The sequence below is a fragment of the Pomacea canaliculata genome, linkage group LG2, assembly GCF_003073045.1.
Source record: "Pomacea canaliculata isolate SZHN2017 linkage group LG2, ASM307304v1, whole genome shotgun sequence".
Lineage (NCBI taxonomy): Eukaryota > Metazoa > Mollusca > Gastropoda > Architaenioglossa > Ampullariidae > Pomacea > Pomacea canaliculata.
This window is the reverse complement of record NC_037591.1, coordinates 27170592-27193112: the sequence shown is the minus strand read 5'-3', so window position 1 is coordinate 27193112 and position 22521 is coordinate 27170592. Positions and strand designations below refer to the sequence as shown.

Sequence of the window (22521 nt, the reverse complement as noted above, 5' to 3'; positions counted from 1 at the left end):
ACCACTTCTCTCTACATAATGCGCACGCCGTGTCTTGATAGAAGTTTCGGGTGCATTTTATTGCCGACGGGTACACACAGTCACCTCAATCCCACGCCAGATTTAAAAAAAAATTCATTTGAAGGGGTATGCTTCGACTTTTTGTTATTGGCTTTTGAAGGCCGGAAAAGCTTACACGCATTCCAAAACTTGAATGTAATGATGATAATAGAAGGCATCTAGCGAGGGTTTTTGTGGCTGGTGTCGTAGTAGCACTTTTGAAAGTGAGCGGCTGTTTTAAAAAATATTTCTGCTATTATTAAATGCTGAATTAGACCATGCAACCGAACGGTCTTTTCTGTGTGGGGTTGGGTGGGATTTGGTGTTTTATGCCGAGCTAGCAACTAAGGTGATATCACGGCAAGGCTCTGTAAACAAATGCCAATGCAGAGAAAGAACAGCGTGCCCTAGACGAGAGCTGAACCCAGGACATCCAGTCCTCACTGTATTGGTGACAGACCCTGACCGTTACACCCGCCATCTTTGCGGAGGATGGAGGAAGGGGGAAAGTGTGTGTGTGGCTGGTAAACGCTGATATCATTGCTGGTCAGATTATTTAACATGTTTGTTTTTCTGCTGAAATTACATCTCAGATGTCACCTATGTTTGTGTCTGTCAAACACAGCAGCGCTAGTACGGAGGTTGACACGTCTCCTGTGTAATAATTCCCACCATTATGACCCCAAATGCTGTAACACAAACCATAAAGTTTTTAAACTACTGGTAAGCTTCACAAAAGTCCAAGTCAAAAGCCAGACTTTTTCATTTTCTTGTCATATAACTGTCCACCATGACATAGGAGCATCACGACGTGACGTAGAACACTGTCAGTGTGACGTAGTACACCGTTACCGGCGCTCGTTAATCACAGGTTCCAATCGCGTACTTTGCTAGCGAATAATTATCGGATCGGTTTTGGAGGACTGAAATTTATTGCCTTCATCTACCGATATCTGCAAAAATTCTCAAACCATTGAGGTTGGTCTTTCAAGCGAGACGGCGTTTGAATTTCTCATCTGCTTACAGAGCTTTTGGATTCACTTTTTAAAAAGTGCAGCTATTGAAATTCAAGAAGCAAAACAACTCTTACATTGTTGACGAACTCTACACCATGTCCTTACTACAGAATCATCCGACCGAGAAGTTTTCATTTAATTAAGAAAATGGAGAATCAGAGGTGATTGTAGTAAATTCCTGAAAAGCCTTTATGCTTTTACTGTTTAAATTGTTGTGGCCTTTTGTCGGCGAGAATATGAGAAGTTATTGCAGTAATTTACAAAAAGCTTTCATGCTTTTTAATCTCCGAGTTATTGCCGTCTTTTATCAGCCTGCAGCGAGGTGTGTCTCGTGTAGTCATCTGCACACACTGGGGAGGGGAAAGGGTTGAATCCTGGGTGGAATGTAATCAGGGATATCAACGCTCTGACACCCTCTTCGCACGAAATCTTTGGCCGAGAGACCAGCCTTGATAAGAAAATCTGAGGGGGAATCTTTCTACTCAATTCAAAATCGTGGTTATAAAAAGGTCTTTTTGTAAGGTTTTCTTATAATCGAATTTCATTACTGGCAGTTCTTTTTCGTACATAACAGAAGAGCCCTACCTCTGGAATCATCCAATCTCCAGATATCATAGAAGTCCTGGAAGTGCAGTTGGATGCAGTCTCTTGTTTCCTGTCCAGCACTGAACTTGAAACTGTCTTCAGTCGAAAAACACAAATCTGAGCAAACACTGGGCTCCCTTACAAAATGGTCCATCGACCATCAACACCATCACTCCATCCTTGCCCGGGCGCTCAAGCGAAAGACGGAATTATTCTTGTCTGTATAAGGGAGCACTATCTTCGTTAAAGCTAAGAAAATTCTCGAAGAAGAAAAAGAAGAAATGAGATCTGATCCTGGAGACCTGCAAATACGATTTGAAATTTCTTGTTACTGCAGGCAGAGGTAGGTGTGCGGGGTGGGTGGGGATGCTGTAGATATTTTCTGGTTGAACTGAAGTCTTCGTAATTGTCTTTATCCCTGTCATCGGCTGCTTCGCCAATCGTCGGGCACTGCTGACAGCCAGTCGTGTGACATTCCATTCATAGCATCGCCTTCCCGAAATACACTGGCCTGATACTCGGTTTGTCTCCGGACCAACATCACACAATGGCCGCTTCTGTGTCCGCCTCGCCTGCCAAGCCCCTAGGGACACGAGTGTATTGAGGACACAAGACCTGCCTGGAATATTAGGTTCGGTCAAGAACATGACAATATGCCAGCGTAGCTGGTGTTCATTTCCCCTGCACCCCAACCTCCACTGAAAAAAGGAGTAAAACGCTGAATCGCCAAGATTTTGTACCCGAAACTCCATGTTTCTGACTTCTGCATCATTCTTGCATACGCTGCACACTTATGCTGGACCTGTTGACTACGAGGCACTCTTTTGTTGTTGTTGTTGTTGTTGTTGTTGTTGTTAGGGGAGGGGAAATGAAAGGGCCCATGAACAGCAAACTTCCAGGTCGGTGCTCTGGAAAGAGCTAGCGACTAATACGATAATAAAGGTGGTTATCATTATAAAAAAAATAGTGCCCCTGACTTAACGGTCGTTGGGCATTGAGATGTTCGACCCCTCACTTATCTCGGTGCCAGATGTGACGAAGATGTTGTTCATCTCCTTTCCCCTGCTGCTTTACCTTCCCCAAGCCTCTACAGCCAGGTATCCCTCCCTCTTTCACAGCTGCAGACCAGCTGCGTCCCTCCGATGCACCGAACACCAGCTTTTCCAACCACTGTGCTATTGGAAGACGAACATGACCTTTTCCTCCCTTTATTATTTATGATAAGATGCTGTTAAGAGCGGGCTGGAGGAATGCTGCAGGTATGCAGAACATGGTGGCGGGTCTGTGTTTATTCGGCATCGCTTATCACGAGCTGAGAGCTCTCCTTGTTCGGCAAGCGAGAGTAATTTCCGGCGGAAAGTTTTGCGGTTAATTCGCGGCCATGTTTTTAATAAATTGTCACCTGACCGTCGCGATCGGTTGTCTAGCACCGCGACTAGTCGTCTCCTCGCCACGTTGTCTCGCGCGTTTTGAGAGATAACAAATGTAGTCACGTGACTGCGAGAACACCGTGTTTTCCTCCCTTTCTTCTCTCATAATTTTTTTTTTTTTTCGCTTACTCTCATGACACTAGAAAGACATTTCTGATGACAAAGACAAGTAAGACATACGAACAGTAAAATATTTATATGCCATCTTTGTAAGTTATGAATGTTAACAATTCATTAATTTGTTTATCTAATATATAAATTTCACGGTGTGGAAACGATCCCCATCACAGTTTTTACATCGTGTTCTTGAGCAGGGATACAAAATTTGAGGGGAATAAAAACTAACCCCTTATGTAAAATTAAAAGCGTATTACAAATTAATTCTCACGTTTTGCAAGACGTTCAATCTTCGAACAATACAATCTCTGGTTATTCAAAACTTGAAATAATCTTTTATTATGCACATAACGCATAGGCATTAACAATTTAATATAATTTAATTACGGCTATGAATTAAAGCTATACGTTAAGTTCTCCACTCTTTCTTGAATTAAAACTTTTGAGCACAGGACAATACTTATAGAAAACTTTTTTATTTCATTAATGCTAAGCAGAGTGCTCAGAGATACCCCGATAAACTGAGATAAACACCCGCTAATATTCCACAAGGTCTGCACATACTACAGTAGGTTTACCAACATTTAATGTCTACATGCATTCAAACAAAGTTATGTGTTTATGTGTTCATCAAAATAAGTATTCATGCTCTGAAAAGGCAAGGTTCAGATGGAGATTTGTCAAAATAAAATTAATTACTGTTATGGAACAAATATTGCTTCATGCGCGACTGAAAGTAGCAAACGCCATACTGTGACAGAAGCAAGCTTTTCTTGTTCCAGAAACTACTTTGACCATGCAGCACATGCGGCACTTTGCTTCATTATTAACAAATTGAGTATGTAAACATTCCTAAGCAGCATATAACATATGTAAGTCAGTTTACATGCCATGTTAGATGAATGATTATCAACTCAGAACGCCATGCGATCGGCACGTGCTTCATGACAACACACCTGCCGTTACATAGTTCTGCTTCTCAGAAACACAAAATTCCGTAAAAACAAAATGCTCATTAAGCATACATGTAAGAATTAACAAAAAATAATTTCTCACCATGTATAAACCCTTAAAAGAACAATCATCATCATTATCATCATGATCATCATCATCGTCATCGCGGTTGTCATAAGTAACGTAACTACACAATTTTACACACTACAAATCATCACATATGAAAAACATTTCTAAATATGTTGCTATCTCTTTATGGTCGTCATTGACAGCTTTATTTGTTTTTCTTTTCTACTTTCATCTTTATTCCGCAAGTCATCATAGGCACGTCTGCTCTTTCTCCATAAAAGCACGACTGTGAACAGTTCACTGAAGCCGTAATGATCACGTGTTACTGCAATCGCACAGGTGAAGCACTAGGTCCGTTCGGCATCTTAGTCAAGCACACCTGACACGGGTACCTGTTGTTAGTTTGCAAAGTTCGTTGACAGTTTGCCAACGACCTCAAAGCACGAGACTTGCGTCAGAAGGACATCAAACGCACGTTTCTGAAGTTAACTTCGTTGAACAATGCCTCCACTGTTACAAAAATAAAATATTCAAATAACTTTCCTTTAAAAAAAAAATAGTTCACTGCGATTATCCATTTCACCTGCATCGTGATCTCATGCCACAGCTTCAACAGTCCGTGAGATCCTCACAGCGGCGGATGGCGCAGCCGTCAGAGGACAAGATAATGACAGATGTCGGGTTACATACCTGGGTTGTTCACAATCAGGAGACCAGGTTTGTCGGCCAAAAATACCCTAAAGAGGGCTGGGTGGGCGATTGTAAATATGTCAGTGCAAAAAATATATATATAAGTCTTGAGATTTCGAGTTCAGCCTCTTTACTGATAGGTCACAACGGGTCACGATGATCTTGTCAGGCATGCCGTGACCTCGCCCTCAATTTGTTTAACGATCTCTACACAGGGCGGAAATATTTTGTGTAAGTCTTTGTCGAAAAAAACGAAGAAACCTGAAGAGTTCAGCGTTCTAAATATAGAAAATAATTTGATGGAAGCGAGGAAGGTGCAGTAATTGTCCAGACAGTTTCGATCATACCAGAAGTTTCTGTTCGAGTTCGTATACTTTCCTGGCGAGGGTGGAAAAAGTAGTTCCGTGAAGGGCGCCACAGAAACTGGCTTCTCTGTGCAGACTCCCTGAGCACCACACCACAGTCCACATCTTCTTCCATCAAGTCAACGGTTGCTTCAGTAAGGGAACACGGTGCTTCATTCTCTGTCCGATCCCCGGACGGACTTGCGAGCAGAGTCGGAAATCGCCAGGAGGTGAAACAAGCAAAAAATTTAGAATTTCTGCCAGATTATATGACAGGATGGATTTCTTTCACGTGTTACAAGAAATTTCCGCTTTCAGATTCAGAACGATAATGCAACGGACGTGACAATCTGTCTGCCGGAGTAAATGACAAAAAGCAAATGAGTGTTGGAAGAGATACACGCAGCAGCTGATAATGGCTGCCAACACAGACAGACGGGCGGCTGATAAGGATGCTGCACAGCAGCTTTGTTATCCTGTGTACCCTAACGGAATAATTACTACGTGGTCTCCAGTCTGCTGAAATCATGCATAGACACAATGCACGCACGTACGCACACATAACTGAGGTACGTGGTGCGAGACGAGCTTTTACAGGTAGTAGGGTCAAGGGTCAGATACCCGATCTTACAAACTACAGGGTACAACGAATGCTTGACTCTTCTACTTACATACCTGGAAATATTAGCATGCAGATTAGCATCCTCCGTGTGTCTGGGGAGACATTGTGCCAGCTACCTACAGCATGTCAGGTGAAGGAGGTGATGTCACTACACGTCTCAGTGTTCACCTGTGTGTCGACAGCCGTGCACGCGCATTGTCCTATCAAAACACCACACGCACGACTCGCACGTGCTCTCAGTCCGGTCAACAACTCACTTGCGTGGCAACAGGTGGCGTTAACGGCCGGCATCAATATCCAGCTTGGAGAGGTTATCTTGAGTTATGCACGGATGCGCGCATTTTTCGTCAGTCTGATGCGCTTATTGATGCGCACACGCATATGTTGGTGTGTTTGTATGTGTGTGCTTTTTCTGGTTCAGCTTTCTTATAGGGAAACGCACGACGACCATAAACATGGGGTACCTGTAGGTGGAGCTATCACTTGACCTCCATCGTCTGCTTCATACCCGAATTAATATAAACCGGTGTTTAAAAAAAAAAACTAAATATCCCTACCACGTGGTCATTAACGGCATACAACTCTGTACCAGACACTAATATAAACAAAAAACCTAAATCATCCCTATCACGTGGTTCATTAAAAGCCGTTCATTAACTCCTCCACTCAGGACTCCCCTCTGAAAAATCGATTGTACTCGAGTCCACCCTGGCTCCCCTCTGTTCGAATAGTCTCGACCGACCTGTGACGTAATCTGTTACCATTCAATGAGTTGAGCTCATTCCTGCTTGGGTGAGTACGCATCCGTGGTGTGCGTGGTGTGTATGCATGCGTGTGTGTGTGTGTGTACGTTCGTGTGCCTAACCGCAATCTAACCAGAATACAATTCTGAATAATAAAGCTTGATTTTACACGTGAGCCACCCTGTAAAGCAAAGCTATAAATATTAAAACTAAAATATTCATCAAGCCCTAACTACAGTGTAGACCTGATGTTTATCCCGCGTACCGACAGCCTCGTTCTGGTCTTCACTGTCTGTTTACCAAGGGACTGTAATAAATAAATAATAAGACAGCTGTACTCACTCTTGCCGCAGCCTCTTTAAACTTGCAGTTGGGGTTCTGACACAACCGCACCGCCTCCTCTTCTGAAAATTAAAAAGAAAATGATGAAACGAATATAATTACAATGATGATGATTTGCAGAAAGTCTGAAACACAATAGAAAACAAAAATAATTTGAACGCGAAGACGGGGAGCAGCCGTGCAGTATGCAGTAATGTGCTGTACAGTCTGCACAAATGTACTGAATAAATATCCAATTCTTCTCATAAAGGTAAAAAAGAAATTTAGTAGAATCAAAGATGGAGACTGATGTAAGGACTGGAACGCACAAGAAAAAAAGGGGAGAAAAGTCATCCACAGCGAGTAGTAAAGGGGAGACCAATCTCTGACTAGAGTTAGCCTCAGATCAGGTTTTTTTCCCTGTGTGCGTGTGTGCGTGTGTGCGTGTGTATCTCATGTACCGACCGTAGCCAAAGGTTTCAGCAAATGGTAATCAAACGTCCGTTACATCCTCGTTACAAGTGTTTCGTAAATGAGTTCACTGACGCGTAATGGAGGTTAATGAAGACAAAGGTGGATCTTACAGGTGACAATCAAATCACAACAGATGTCGGACTCAAACATGCAAGGTACGGAAAACTGTTCACCCTTCAGCCTGTTAGACAAAATGACTACATACTGTAATGTAAACAAACTAATGATTATAAACTCTAGCTCGCACGTGTCCCTGCCTCGCTACGACTTACAAACCGCCCCTACTCCCAGGACGATTGATGTTCAGGGGCTGCCATCGATACCCGCGTCTGAGAGTTTAAACAATCGGCGACACCTTGGGACGGAAAGAAAGAAGAAATTCTATGCAGATGTAATCGTAATGACAAGTCTGTTCATGTGAGGAAAAGAAGTGTTGAAGGAAAGATATCGGATTTGAAAGGATTTCCCCGACTCCCAAGCACCACGGTATCCACCCTTATATCAGTATCATGGCCGAGCGAGACGAAGCTGTAGAAAAGAGTTGAAGCCCCACTTAGCCCCAACTTAGCCCCACCTCCATCTCGCCCCACGCTCGCCAGAGTGAATAGTCGAAACCGTTAAAAGCCATCAAAGGCGGGCGACAGCCGTGTGATCAATCAGGTGGACCAGGTAAGCTCCGCTCGGAGGACTTAGGTAGGGCGCAGTGTAAACATGGTGCTTGAGCCTTGGCGACCTCGCAGGGCAAGTTGGTAGATAAATCAAAGTCGCTCCATCATTCCTCACATACACACCTGTCAGTCGGAATCTCATCTGAAGATTAATTGTGTCTGTGTGCGTGGCGTGCATGAGTGCGTATGTGTTCGCTATTGCGTACATTCAAACACTCGCTGTCATATTTTCTTCGTCTAAAGTTACTAACTTCCCGTTATTCGATGATATTCAAACATTTACACGTGCTGAACAACACTTTAGAAATACATTTAGTATATGCAAATGCACAATATTTTTTTTTAATTTATTTAATGTAGAAATATCAGACTTATTGCGCATCTTCATACCTCTTGAGCTCGAGGCTGAATACGACACAACTTTATTTCTCTTTAATGGCAATTTGAGCGGAAGTCGGGTTTAATATTCGGGTGTAATATATACACGCTTTTTATCTGCTGACCTCGCTAAACAGAGTGTTATGGAAACTTCGTTCACTCTGTGCACCTGGGTGTTTATGGCTGTGCCGAAAGAATTTGTTTTTACCGACTCCTGCCTTCAGGTAGTTGATGTGACCTACAATGTTTTGAACAGATTGTCGACGATGATGTGACATCGTGTGTTGTCCACATGCGACTGTCGCAAGCCATAAATTTGTATGTAGGACGGCGGCACCGCACTTCATGGGTGAGTTTCGCAATGTCGGGTGTCAGAAGTATTCACGTTCTGCGGTATACTAAAGTATATCGGCATATCTACATACGGTATCGCATACAATCCTTCCATCTCTCTCTCTCACACAATTTTAAAGGAGAACACAGCGCAGAAATAAACAAAAGTCGTCACAACATTTCGGTCGTTGTGGAGTGAGGAGTTCGAGACTGCACTTTTCTCGATTTTTGTGTGGCGGTGCCTATCCCCTTGTTGCCTCTACTTCCCCAACCAAACTACGCGGTCCACATCATCTTGTCCTGACGACCTTACCATTCCATCATCCAAACATGACCAGTCCTACCAGCTTTGAAATTCCGTGCACCAACAACCAGTTGATGTAACTGAAGTTACAAAAACCTGTGCACTGCAGTCTCGGTTCCACTAATTCGGAAATAAACAACAAATTAATAAATTAATTAAAGCAGTTCAACGCCTTTTAAAACAAATCTTAACACTCACCCGCTTTGATGAAACTACTTCTAGCCTCCGATAAACCGCTCAGACTGAAGGGGTGAAACCACAAAGCGACTGGCTCCGCAAAATACATGGTCTGTCTGTCTTCTGTCCTGTTACTGCAGCCTCAGCATCTTTTCCTCATCATCGCACGTCTCCTAGTCTCAAGTCTCAAAATGTCCGCCACGTCTCGCATGACTTCTCCGTCAGCGTTGGTAGATGTTTGACAAGTTTGACACAAGATCTGTCCCGTGAGTGATAACTTGCCCTAGTCTTTGTGTCAAGGGTATAGTGGGGCAAGGGATGTCCCTAGAAGCATGTCAGACACGTGCTCAAATCGCCATAAGGAAACCTGCGATCATAAAAATAGTCACCAAGGGTTTTCTTTAGTGGCAGTCGCCCCCTCAAAAGTCACTGACCCCTGACCCTGCGGACAGTATTAAAAAAAAAAAAAGCGTGAAGGGATTTGATGTGGGGCTGTGGGGAGGCACGGGAGGATAAGGGGAGACCGAATCTTTCAAAACTAATCTCGTTTTCTGTTCATGATCTTAACTGAATTTCAGAAAACTTCCATCCGACAGTTCATACTCAGGTTCCATGTCATGCTCACAGGCGGTGCTTTTCGTGGCCCAAGAACAACTAGTTAAGGTTTCGGCTAAGAAAGGGAAAACTAGGTCACCTTCCTCACAGTTTTAACAGCAAAGCACTTTAACATCTTCTAACAAGCTGTTGCCAGAATCTTCTCGACAAAATGTCTTTGCCAGGTGTGGCCAGGTGACAGACTTCATCGTAAGGACGAGAGCGCTGACATTTGCGCGTCCCGTCGAGTCTTCTCTTCATCCTTCCTCAGGTAATAGCCTACATCCTCCCCTGGCTTGCCTAATAGCTTGCATCCCTCCCTAGCTTGCCTAATAGCCCACGAAACCCTCTCAAGCGAGCCATGGTGAGGGTGAGCTTCAAGTGAGGCTGCGAGTCGCACAGTGCACGGGGTGCACACCAGGAGAAATGTTCGCAAAAATGTGTGTTGTCTGGCGCGACAATTCATTGTTTCAAGCTTGAGTTACTCTCTGTGTTTGTGTGTTTTGCAGAAAAATTTGTGACAGTTTGAGAAAAAAAATTATTATAATTTGCTTCGGTTCTTAGACAGGTTTTCGATGCTTATTCCAAAGTCGATGGATTCTTTTTGGACCCAACTCCACAGCGAGTTGTTAGGTTTTAGTCGGGTAAGCTGCTGACAATATAAAGACAATACAGATAACAACCCCACGTTAACCAACCACCTCAGACCCTCACCTCCCTCTCCCACCCACACACACCCTTTCCCTCATCGCTTGGAAAATTGTGTGAAGCAGAGAGGAGCGCGTGCTTATGTTCCTCACGACAAATATTTCAGTATACAGTGATTTTAGAACGATATCTCCTAACTACCTACCGTGCCTCTCCTGCCTGTGCTCATTCTTTCTGCCTGTCATTACATCTTACTCAACTCTCGTGCTTTAGTCAAGTGTCTGAACAATGTTCATCGGTGTCTGACTGTCCCCGGAGTTGTTCAAGTTTGAGTTGAAACATCACCACGCGCGCGCGGGTCAGTATGACTAGTCACTGTTATGGGGCAGCAAAGGAAACAACTATTGAAACTATTGTATCCGTAAATACAACTACTTCTCTCTCACTCCAGGTTGTGACTCGCATCAGATGTGTGACAGTTGAAGCGTCGCCGCGAATGTCCGCAAGACTGTGGTTGTCTGGCGCGTGTTCAGGGGGCGAGGTCAGCGGAATTAAACATCACGTGTACTACGAAACACTTTTTTTTGAGAGGGAAAGGGTCACCCGAGGACGATTGAATAAAACCTATTGACCTGAGGTCGTCAGCCTTGTATACCTGTTTTAACACCTTATACACGGATTTCATTTGACGATCTCAGGTAGCCGACACTTTTGCATTTTAACGACGGAAGGTGAAAAAAAAAAGAAAAAAAAAAAAAAAAAAAGGACCATGCGGGGTAGACGCTTCCCCCCTACACCGGAAAGGCTTGTACATTCTGTATCTCATTATCCCCTTCTAATGTCACTCTTGTCCTCCACACTGTTAAAACGGTTCTAGCAGGTCAATATATGTCTTCCTAGTCTCATTATATATACATAGACAGCCACATCGAGGTCTGCTAAGTAAAAGCCTCCTTTGTTTGAAATAAGCCTTTGGCTACAAGACGAACCTCACTGGACATATATTGTAGGTGAGGTGTAAGTACACATAAGAAAAGAAAGGTCTGAGGGATGTAATTACGAACTCGAGAATGTGCTTACCATTGGCAGGTAAGTGTAGGACGATGTTGTAAAACTGCAGGACGACTGATGGCTGCCATGACCCCGAGGTCACGTCCCTTTAAAACTCTCCTGTTGGTGGCATGCCTCGTGATACGAGGGACAAATACCCGTATATGTGTAACCAAATGCGATACGGGTATCACAGGGGTTTACTGACCCCAGCTACAGGCTAGATAAGTTGGAAACAAGCTTCTACAAGAAACAATACATGCATTAAACTTGGGGATGTGATAATGAACATGGATAAATGTTTGAAGCGGTGTGTTTGCAGAATAGAGGTCTCGCCTGTCACTGAGTGATCAAAGCAAACATGAAAGTGCCTTTTACTCTCATAATTTTTGGTTTTAATCATACATAAAATTGAGAAAAATTTTTCTTATTTGGGAGGAGGGATTGATAGGGGCAAGAGCTCGCAGCCATTAACCTGCCGAAGAGTGATTTGTAGAAAGAAAGACAACCCTCGTTAGACAGACATCGCTTCTAATTCCACATGAACCACATTTTAGAGTAAAATAATTGATAGTCACTAATTCAGACTCCATTTCATTACCACCCTTATCAGTTACATACAACGTTGCTGTCTTAATTCCAAGAGTTCAGAGTAAATCTTAACGGCTCGAGATATTTTGAGGTTTTTGTAGGCGTGATCATCAAGATAAATGTTTCAATGTCATGTTGACTAAAAGTATTTTCTTTCTATGCTTACTGTGTGTGCTTGGTCAGAAGACAACTGTCAGCGGATGATCTAGAAACATCTGTAGACTGTCGCACTATTTCCGCAGTACGTCCGAAATACGTTCTCGACCACAGCAGTAGTTTAGGCATAAAAGCCCGGATGCACTACGTCACGTAACCCTGTAGTCCTGTTACGATGGTGACGCTGTCACACTCTAATTAACAGTAAGTTACGAACAGCTTTCTTTTCACAGGACTAGCAAACACTAGGAAGGACAAAGTGAGATGAGAGCCGCCAAGGGACTTCACTCGCAGAGAAAAAAAAAATAGGTCGCCTCAAGGGACACCACTCGCCGAGTTGGCAGTTTCTAGATATATGGGTATAAAGACAGCAAAATAGTCTCATGCCCCAAAACTGTGCCATTACCTTAAAAGACTAAATGCTCCGCCCTGATAATTCGTTCAACCTTCACTCGTGCACTTTTATTTATTTATTGTAGCTTTTCTTGACTTTGTACAGTAACACAAGTGAGCCAGGAAACAGCCTGGACTTGAAAGGTGGGGGGGGGGGAATCGGTTTTACGCCGTGTCAGCAACTAAGGCTATATTACGGCAAGCAGCCAGCCCTCTAAACAGATGTCACGTGCAGAGAAAGATCAGCGTGTCCGAGACGAGAAATGAACTCTGGGCAGCCAGCCTTCACTGTATTGGTGACAGGCGCTGACCGTTGCGCCACCGGACCGCTGACTTGAAAGGTGGAAATGTGACTGGCACAAGATTACTTAGTGGTCCCCATGGCCTGTTGATCAAACAGTTAATGTCATTCAATTCTTCAGTCTGTTGCCGTGCCTGTTAGTGTTCCCTAAATTACCTGGCCATTATTGTAGCCTACCTGTCCTACTGGCTGACTTCCCTCCGAGACAGCCCCAGAATTCCCTGATCACAAGGTAATGCAGGTGGCGGTGCAATCAATACACAAGAACTCGGGTCATGCCGTGCAACTATAGGTAAGGTGTAGACAGATAAATACGGCCTGGTTGCACCGAACTGTGGTGTCAGTCTTTATGTGGTGCGGCTTTTAAACACATTCCGAACCTTTCTGCCAACGACCTCACACACCTGGCACAGAAGTCAAAATTACAGCTCAGCAAACTCGGGAAAAAACTCGGAACTTCCAAACGAATCTCTTTTTCTGTTCACAAAGGTGTGGGCAGTTGTTCAGGTTTTCACTTTTCGTCACCTAGGTAACAAGACTACACCATGAACTGTTGCCAGTGATGTTTACAGCATCATTCGCTAGTCAGTATTAAAAACAAAAAGTTACACCTTAATCTTCTACAAAGCAGATGACGACAAATATTTATATAGCATTCAAGTGTCTTGGTCTTGCAAATAATTGTTTATCAGGTTGTAATATACCAAAAGCTCATACTAACAAATGTACTAACAGTATCTCATGTCGGGCTGCCAGGCAAAGTATATTTTTTTCTTTCTCCCTCACACATGCACTTCATGCACCTGTACACAATATATATATATACACACTCACAAACAACACCCCGGATAGCATTTAACCATTTTATAAACGTTTACAAATGATCGAGAGCCCTCTGTAAACATTTATAAAATGTTTAAAAGCTATCAGGGACGTACACACACCCTGGCATATTTTCACCCTCTCACAAGCGCGCGCGAGCACACACACATACATATATACATGCGTGCGAGTGCGCATACAAAAAATAAAGATCCATGCTTACTTAAGAATTAGCAGATGGTTCCACAAGTGTCCACGCTTGACAAAAGCCGGGTGTGACCAGGAGAATGTGGTAAAACAAACCTCTCCAGCACACACTTCACTTTTAATAAAGGAAGGTCTTCCGTGATGAAGCATTTGCAGTGCAGTCTACATTCCTTCTCAGTCTCATCCTAACAAACTCTCAGTCTCTTGGCACCTGTGTCCGGTCTAAAGGCACCATCATCCTTACAATCTGATGACAGACTGCCACCAGCACTGACCACATCACCTGTGCTTCAGCCAGTCGATGTCTTAATCAAGAACTGCGAATGTTTCAGAAGAAAATCTTTTGAAGAATTTTTATCCTTTCAGCATGTTTCACACGGAGGTTCACTGGTCCAAGTGTTGGTCGGTGCACACAAAATAATGAGATCTTCCTGGTCCCAACGAAGGATGCACAAGACCATCTCAACACCCTCCGATGTCACCCAGAGATATTACTATTACCTGTCTGTGGCCGTACATCGTGAGGACTCTACTATTTAGCTTCCTTTAAAAAGAATAGTTTTTCAATTTCCGAAGCGAAATCTCACAAATATTTCCATCTTTTCTCCAGCAGGAGCAACCAAATGAAACTAGACCAAATCATCTGACCTGTTTCTTCAAGTCTTTCAAATCCGGCATTTAATACTATGCAAAAACATTTAAATGAATAACAGTTACACCTGTCATAAAGAGAACACAAGCGGCGTGATTTACGAGGATGGAGCGATAAGCGAATGGACAATCGATGTTCTTCATCGACACCTAACCATCATTCCCAACCCTTCGCATCCCTCCTTCCTTTCTGTTACCCTGGGGTGTGGAGGCTCAACTCTAAAAATAGCGACTATTTCAGACCAAAGTCGTGAAAAGAAATAAAAGTCCCAGGGTGGGAGGGTGACAGAGTGGGTTAGGAGGGGAGGCAGTAGCGGCCCTTCAAAGATGTGAAGGAGGCAGAGCGGTCGGTAACTTTCCGTCCCTCAAGGTTTGGGCAGACGGGGATGAAATGATGGGAGGGAGGGAGGGAATCACAGTCCCTGGAGGGCTGTTTCGTGACATTGACTGCCGACTGCCTCCAGGAAACGATGGGCTTCTCATTCTCACAGTCACTGAATGGCAGTCTGTGTGTTTGTTAGTGTGTAGTGTGTGAGTGTGTTAGTGTGAGTGTGTGTGTGCATGCGACGGTATGTTCACTGAACTTTAAACATACATAACACACATCATACTCCACATAAACTTACATTATATTACACTCGGTGCAGTTAGAACAATTTATATAATACCAAGGATACTGGCGTTAAAAACAAATTATATTTCCGGAAGCAGCACAAATGATATATTATACTCAATGCAGTCTAACACCATTTACAACATTTTTCAAATAATTTTCTATGGAAGATGCATATCAATTCTAACATTACTAAAAGTCCTTGGGATATCCCGTATCAGTTGTAACCTTAGCGACCTTTACATAGTTCATGCCCGGGTCACCAGAACAATGCGATCCCCTACAAAACACATGTTAATGAGAGACTTAGGGAGCTGGTGTCTGGAGGGCAAGGAGCAGTCTTCTCGCAGTTGTACAAGAGATAACGATTGATGATATGTTCGCCAGCTGATAGAAAGATGTCGACAGGACTGTTTGAGGGGACTAGCATCCACTGTCTACTTCATCTCTCTCTCTCATTCTGTTCTTCCCTCTACATTTCTCTTTTCCACCGCCATTGTCTTCTAAGAGGAACCCACGGAATTTCTCATTTCTAATCAGCAGAACCATTGTAACAAACCACATTAACTTACCACTTTCTATCAAATGTAAACCGTCATTATTTGCAGACGACAGCTTTTGTAACCCATTACAACAATCGTCATCCTCTTGTGTATAGGGGCGATAAGGGAGACATGGTGATGACACAGTTCTACATACCGCACTGTTATGCATGAACTGAGAGCACTACATGGGAGGGAGAGAGGAAGGGTGTGTTAGGGTTTGGGGGGACAGGCCAGTAATGTGCGCGTTATCAGAATTTCAATCTCAGCAGGACAGGTGTTGGGCGGGGACAGACTTTGACTACAGGTGCACACGGTCTAGGCACTCTAGAGTCCTCGCTAGTCCTCGTATACCTCCACAAGGCATTTTTTTATTGTCATTTTTTCCCATTTCAAACTGTGCAATATACTGTTTGCCCACATCGGGTGAATACCCGACTTCCTTTCTCCAGTTATCTACATTCGTCAACATACTTATAAAGAGGTCAAAATCGTGACGTCACGCTGTGTCCTCATCTTTTTTATTGGCTGACATCTTCACACGCAGACCCCATGCACTATCGTGACCCCTGTGTTACTGACCTCTGCTTCTGAATACTGATGCTTACACGGGTATTTCTGGAGATATTTGAATAGTTCAGTCTAGTTCACAAACATTATAAAAATGTGCCCCACTAGTCCTTTAACCATTTTATTGGTTGAAGCCGTGACTATAGGCTGTCTGACGATTGCACGTTGGATCAGTTATCTGCCATCTATCAAATTCTCGCTGTCTGCCAATTATGTGCTGGTTCTACTGAGTATACATATTCTAGGAACTCGATAAGTATGATACGATCTGTTTCAACCCCTTCGCCCCTCCCTGAAGTTGACCTCAGGTAATACACACCAACAGACACCACCATTCCTGTTGTCAACAAAAGACCTGCATTGTCAACTGGCGGCCCCGTTGTTTGCGATTTGACACCGTTGGGTGAACCTTCAGCACCAGAACTAGGTCTCGGTATATCTCTCCTTACACACATCCTGAATGTGAGGACGAGCAAGACCCGGGTGATTGTTCTCCTTCGGGGAATGCTTCGTCGGTCTTCGGGGAAACCTTCCTGTTTGTCAAATTAATTGCAGTGACATTACAAGCACTTAGCGGCTGTCTTTTAGTTTAGCATCTCATTAACTGGTTCAGCTTCGTCATTGGGTAGGTCCCTCCTGCCTTGACAGGGAACCAGTAGGTAAAGTTTGCTCGACATGAGAAAATACTGTGAGTTTATAGGAAGGTAAAGTTCTTATGGGGGAAATGAGATGACAGCGGAAATTCTCGGAAAAGGGGAAAACGAGGTATGATATTAAAAAAAGAAACATCAGCGAGGAAGGTAAGGAATGGTAGTGAAAGAAGGTTGAAAAAAGTAAGAAAACTTTATCCTCCCGAACACTTTAGTGCTTTGAACGAAAAATATTAAGGAATGGGAAATATTATTTTTCTTTTTCCCTGCTTCAAACCGACCACAAGGGTAGCTTGTCGACTGCAATGTTCTTTTCAGTTTATGGTACCTGTTAGTCTTAGATAATTCTGTAAATGAAAACGTTATATACTAAATAGATGTGTACTGTCATACTTGACCAGTTTATTCATTTAATTATTATTGAAAGGTTTGCCTTTGTGTAAATAGACGAATCAAGGCGCTCGCAATATTTATACATTAGCTGGGAAAACTTCATCGGCAGATCTGCCTCACACCTCATTATAAAATACTACAGTAGACTATGTGCACCCCATTATATACCTTCTACCTGAGTGGAGCAGGTTTACCTCGGCATAAATATGCTAATCTGCTAAACAAATGCTCTTAGCGAGGAGGGCAAGGTCTGAGTATTCCGGGAACAGCCAAGACTACTGGCGATGTAGAATGGGAGGAGGTGGCTGAGGAGAGGGCTGAGGAGGGGGCTGAGGAGGGTCTCTTTACTTCCTCGATGATTTGTAGGTTGAGTTGCGTGTCGAATTACACCTGAGTATATTTTGTTTTATTTTTCTTGCGACTTTTGACCCGGATTCTTTCGCTCCCACCATCCGTCTTCTGGGCGCTTGGCGAATCGATCATGTTTGTAGGACGGGTAGCTAGGGACTGGGTGGCGCGAGGTGGCACGTGATGGCGCGGCTACTGTAGGTGGCGCCTCGTTTGCCTTCGTCACGTCATGAAAGATCATCACCTTGACCTAGTCTTTCTGCTCACATTGACCTCGTTTCACCGGCCCAGGTAGCAAAATACCGCTGGAATGCGAGTGTCATGTGGCTCTCTCCTTGTGTAAGCGCCTGCTGTGATAAATTTCTTTCTGTGAACCAAACAGCGGCTAACAGAGTACCTGTCTTAAACTGTAACCGCCTTGAAAAATTGTATTCCTTTCCCGCCATCAGAAAATCTCGTCTTCGTGCAAGTAGGACTTGGGGAATCATGGCTGCTGCGAGGGTCTTCTTTTATTCTACAACCCTGACTTCAAACACATCATCGTCTGTACAGCGTCTGGATTCTTCCTTAACGCACGCAAACTTGTCCCTGCTGTCTATCACAAGCACACACTCACAATACACACACTTTAAAGTTTAGTTATGTCTCTAAAATGCGACGAGAAAAATGTACGTAATGATGTGACTCAGATAGAATGGTAGAAGGGTGTTCTGATAGGAGTAGAAAGCCGATTTCCTCATTCTAGTAATTTACTTCGTTTTTTTTTTTTTCATTTTGTTTCTCTGCTTGCTTAGTTAGTTTAGTGGACTTTTGAATGTTTTAGTAACAGATTTCAACTTAACGGCGTTGTGGCTGATCGCGCGAAAAGCAAAGAGCATCGTGGGGTGGAAGGTCGAAATGGGTAGAAAACAGGACAGGTCGCCTCGGGAGATTTATGGACCAAAAAAAAAACACAACGACAGCGCTGTGAATGAGTAACCCCCTTTCCTACCCAGAAGTTTAGCCTTTTTTTTTCGACTGGGATATGAACCATGTTTCCAAACCGGTAAAAATTATGCACAGATGATGATTGGAATGATGGGGAGTGAAATAAGCAGTATATGTAACTTCTGATACCTTCTATCGTAACTCGTGAAGCACGCAAGTGAGTGAGTGAAAGGACGGAAACAAACAAACAAAACATGAGCAGATAAGAATGTTCCAATGGATGGAGCTCACCTCGCAGCCAGCCCAGCATCTTGCGGCCTCGTTCGTACAGACTGTTCCGCTTGCGGACCGCAGGCCTCGCCGTGCTCCTCACTGAATTCCGGTCTGTAGACATTGTTCTTGCAGGCGATTCCTCCACACGCTGCTGAGACTGGCAGTCACACACCTGCTCATCCACACCTGAATTTCTGCTGACAAACTTGGGTCACTGCACGACCTCTAGTGTCACACAGGTAAGCCATACAAACGCGCTTCTGCCCGAGCGAAACCAATCTCTCGTTTCACCTCGTGTCCAGAGGCCTCAGTTCACTCAGGTGTTCACAGCGTTTCACTTCCCTCAGGTGTGTCACGGCGTCTCGGGTCACATTGGTGTGTCACACATAACTTCACCTTATCTCACCACCCGTCGACTTCCAACTCACAGAAGTGTGTCACGCACGATGACTTTCCGCATGACAGGAGCAAGTCAGTCCTCTGGTGGTACTTTGTCGTCCTGTCCACACTTCTACAACACGATAGTTCTTACTTCAGGGTACTTCAGTTTTAAAAATGGTACTTACAGCAACTTCATGCAAAACCTTACACCCGGCTCTCTGCACTTTGTTTGTAGACCCTCTCCAAGTCAAGACGAAAATCTGACAACCTGTTGTTCGACCTTGGATCCACCCTTAATTAATGTTTATCCCCAGTTTTTCCTCCAGTGTCTCAACGAGTCCCACCCCTAACGCTTCTGACCACCACAGGCGAGCTGGCAATGGCGGGTACAACAACAAATGGCAGTCTGTCTGTGGTTGAGGGTGGAAGGCAGTTGTCACTACAATGCGTCTGCCGACCAACAAAGGAATGCAGCTCGGGGGATGGCAATGTCATACACCCTCAGTCCCCACCCCATACACACACCTTCTATCTGTCGAGTGCTTTTGTAAATCTTGCTGGCGGGGGTTACCCTATCTGCTCTCTCAAGCGATGCAAGGTTTGAGGATTTCGTGCAATAAATCTCTGTGGCGACCATCCAGCTCTTACGACACAGACACGAGGGTCGACTGGAGTGTTGAGACCCTCTCGGTCCGCAACCGAGATTTTGTAGTTAAACCTTCGTCTGAGTCGGACTAAGTGCTTCTCTATCCACGGTGGGGTGGCCAATCACACTCTCTTCAATCTCATTCCTCCTGCTGAGAAGGGAAAGTCTTAGCAGTAGGTCCGCCTGATGGGACGAGATCGCCCTCGTGTGGGTGACCCTCCTTGTGGTCAAAGGTCACGCAAACTTGAATAATGTATTGAACACTTGTATCGAGAATAACCAGTGTACTTCATGTACACGTCTGACTACTGGAAACTGTCCTGGAGAAGTAACTGGCCACTAGATTGGAAAATAGACTGAAACAGTTCTTATCTACAACATTATTAAGCATTTTGTTTTAAAGGGACAGATGGCCGGTCAAAAGTTCACGGGCACGACACACCATCTACTAGCCGTTAGGTTAAATTAAAGAACAGAATTTGTCACGAATATTAAAAAAACAACAAAAGTTCATTACAAATTATTAAATTTTTTTACTACTTCAGCCGGAATGATAAAAGCCCACGTAAAGCACGACCTTTGTGAGTAAGACTGATGCTGATCCATAGGTACCATCGTTGTTAAAAAGCGGAGGAAAGAGAAATTTCGTGCTCTAGACGCGGTGAGCCACTCACACTGCCTCGAAGGCACAGACATAACAAAAAAGACTGTCAACGATTACAGCAATTTTTAAAAAAAATTGCGAAAAAAATGACAGTTGTTGGCATACTTTGCTTTACTAGACCTCGCAGTTAAAGCCAAACACAAAAATAATTCAGAAAAGAGGGAAAAAAAGTAACAAGCACTTCGTTCTCTCCCGCCACTTAGGTGAAGGAGAAGAAAAATCGTGACCTCGATGTGCAACCTTGAACCCTGCGATGGCCGGGCCTTCTTGTTTGTCAACAAATATGCTGGAAGGGGGATGTTATATCTGACAGTGCACGTTGTTGACATTAAGAGCAGCGCAGAATGAGTCGAGGGTTTTATCTGCCTCAACACACCATCCAGGTGAGGTTACATCAGGTCAGACTTACCTCAGGATAGACAGACAGTCAAAAGTACAAGTCTATCTTAACATATCCTGTTTTGATTTTTTTTTGTTTTTGTTTTTGTTTTCGAAACTGAACATAGTTATAGAAAGTAGAAGACATGTACTACATCCTGTTTTAACATTTCTCAGTACATGATTATTTTGTCAAGTGAAATACATCGCCATCGTTGTGTGATCAAAATGTCGATGTTCTCCGGCAGTTCAAAAAAAAAAAAAAAACCAGTTTCAAACTGCTGAAGTTGCTGTGTCGCTAGACACTGTATGTCTAACATCCCATCGTCCTTACAGGATCTGACATCTCCGCGGGATACTTGGCAAAAACTGTGACATACTTATATCTCCTGGCGGAGTTTGACCTATTATCTAATCTCACCTACTAGGAAGTTTAGCTGACTGATAACATAATTCGCTGCTCGAAAGAAATTCTGCCAACTTTAGCACAATCAGGATCGAATAATACGAACGAAAGGGAGAGAAATAAGTTGAGAATGTTTTCTGATCGGTAGGTCGAGCTGACCACGGAGCACGACTAGCGTGGATGCCTAGTCATTGTCGACCTTTCCAGTGTACAACCAACCTTTCCTTCTTTGTATATAGGCATGTCTATAAATGATTGCACATAAACAGAGCACATGACTACAGATGATTGCACATTAGACGAGCTCGTACATGTCGTGATTCCGTTGCTCTTCATTGAATACAATATACACGTTTAAGAATGCGTGGAGGCTGACAATAAACAGAATGACTTAAGAAAATAGGAAAAAGTTAACAAAAATGTGGAAAAAATTATACACAGGTACAACGCTGGCACACAGTCGTCATGACTACAGCTGCTGTACATGTAGACGGAAGGAAAGCACACCTGCTCGTCTTATCTGTCACACACCCCATGGCAGTCGCCTGCGCTATCTCCGTTTTTGCGGACTCATTCTCATCCACTCCCTCCCCACAACCACCACACACACACCAGGGTACGCGCGAACAGTTTCACCGAACACGTGATGTACTAAGTCCCTTTTCCCAGAAAAATAAAATATGGTCTCCAGGTAGGCGGAGACTTCAAAAGTTAAAAATCAAACATTCGTGCTGTATCTTGTATCAGCATCGAGACTAAAGAATATCTCAACTTTACAGTATTGCTGAGGTGACAGCAGAGGATGGTTTCTAGTGGATGTCTGCGTGTGTACGTGCTTGTATATGTGTGTGCGCGCGAGTATCCTCTACGGACGGTTTGCGTCTGTCGGTGTCTTTGATGTCTGGAGGTGGTCACCCGCAAACAATTCTTAAACGCCGATCATCAAAACACTGACATAAAGCGCATTTAAGGTTACGACCCCTTTCCCGCACCCTTAACTGACATCAACACCACAACAACAGCAACAACGACAACGACGACGACAACAACAAC

General features: G+C 43.8%; 1 protein-coding gene across 9 annotated transcripts in view; it reads right to left on the bottom strand.

Moving 5' to 3' along the window:
• Positions 1-22521, bottom strand: part of LOC112557874 (pleckstrin homology domain-containing family G member 5-like) — a 58951-nt gene that overhangs the window by 28967 nt on the left and 7463 nt on the right. For 3 of the 9 annotated variants that reach the window (XM_025227967.1, XM_025227968.1, XM_025227959.1), the window contains 2 exons: positions 6952-7013; positions 4244-4255 (listed from right to left, as the gene is read on the bottom strand). In XM_025227967.1, coding sequence (XP_025083752.1) covers positions 4244-4255; positions 6952-7013 — 74 coding nt within the window. Of the gene's footprint in view, positions 1-4243; positions 4256-6951; positions 7014-9285; positions 9389-19011; positions 19918-22521 lie in introns of those variants that run through there. The other 6 variants (XM_025227969.1, XM_025227963.1, XM_025227962.1 and 3 more) reach the window with 5 other exon arrangements.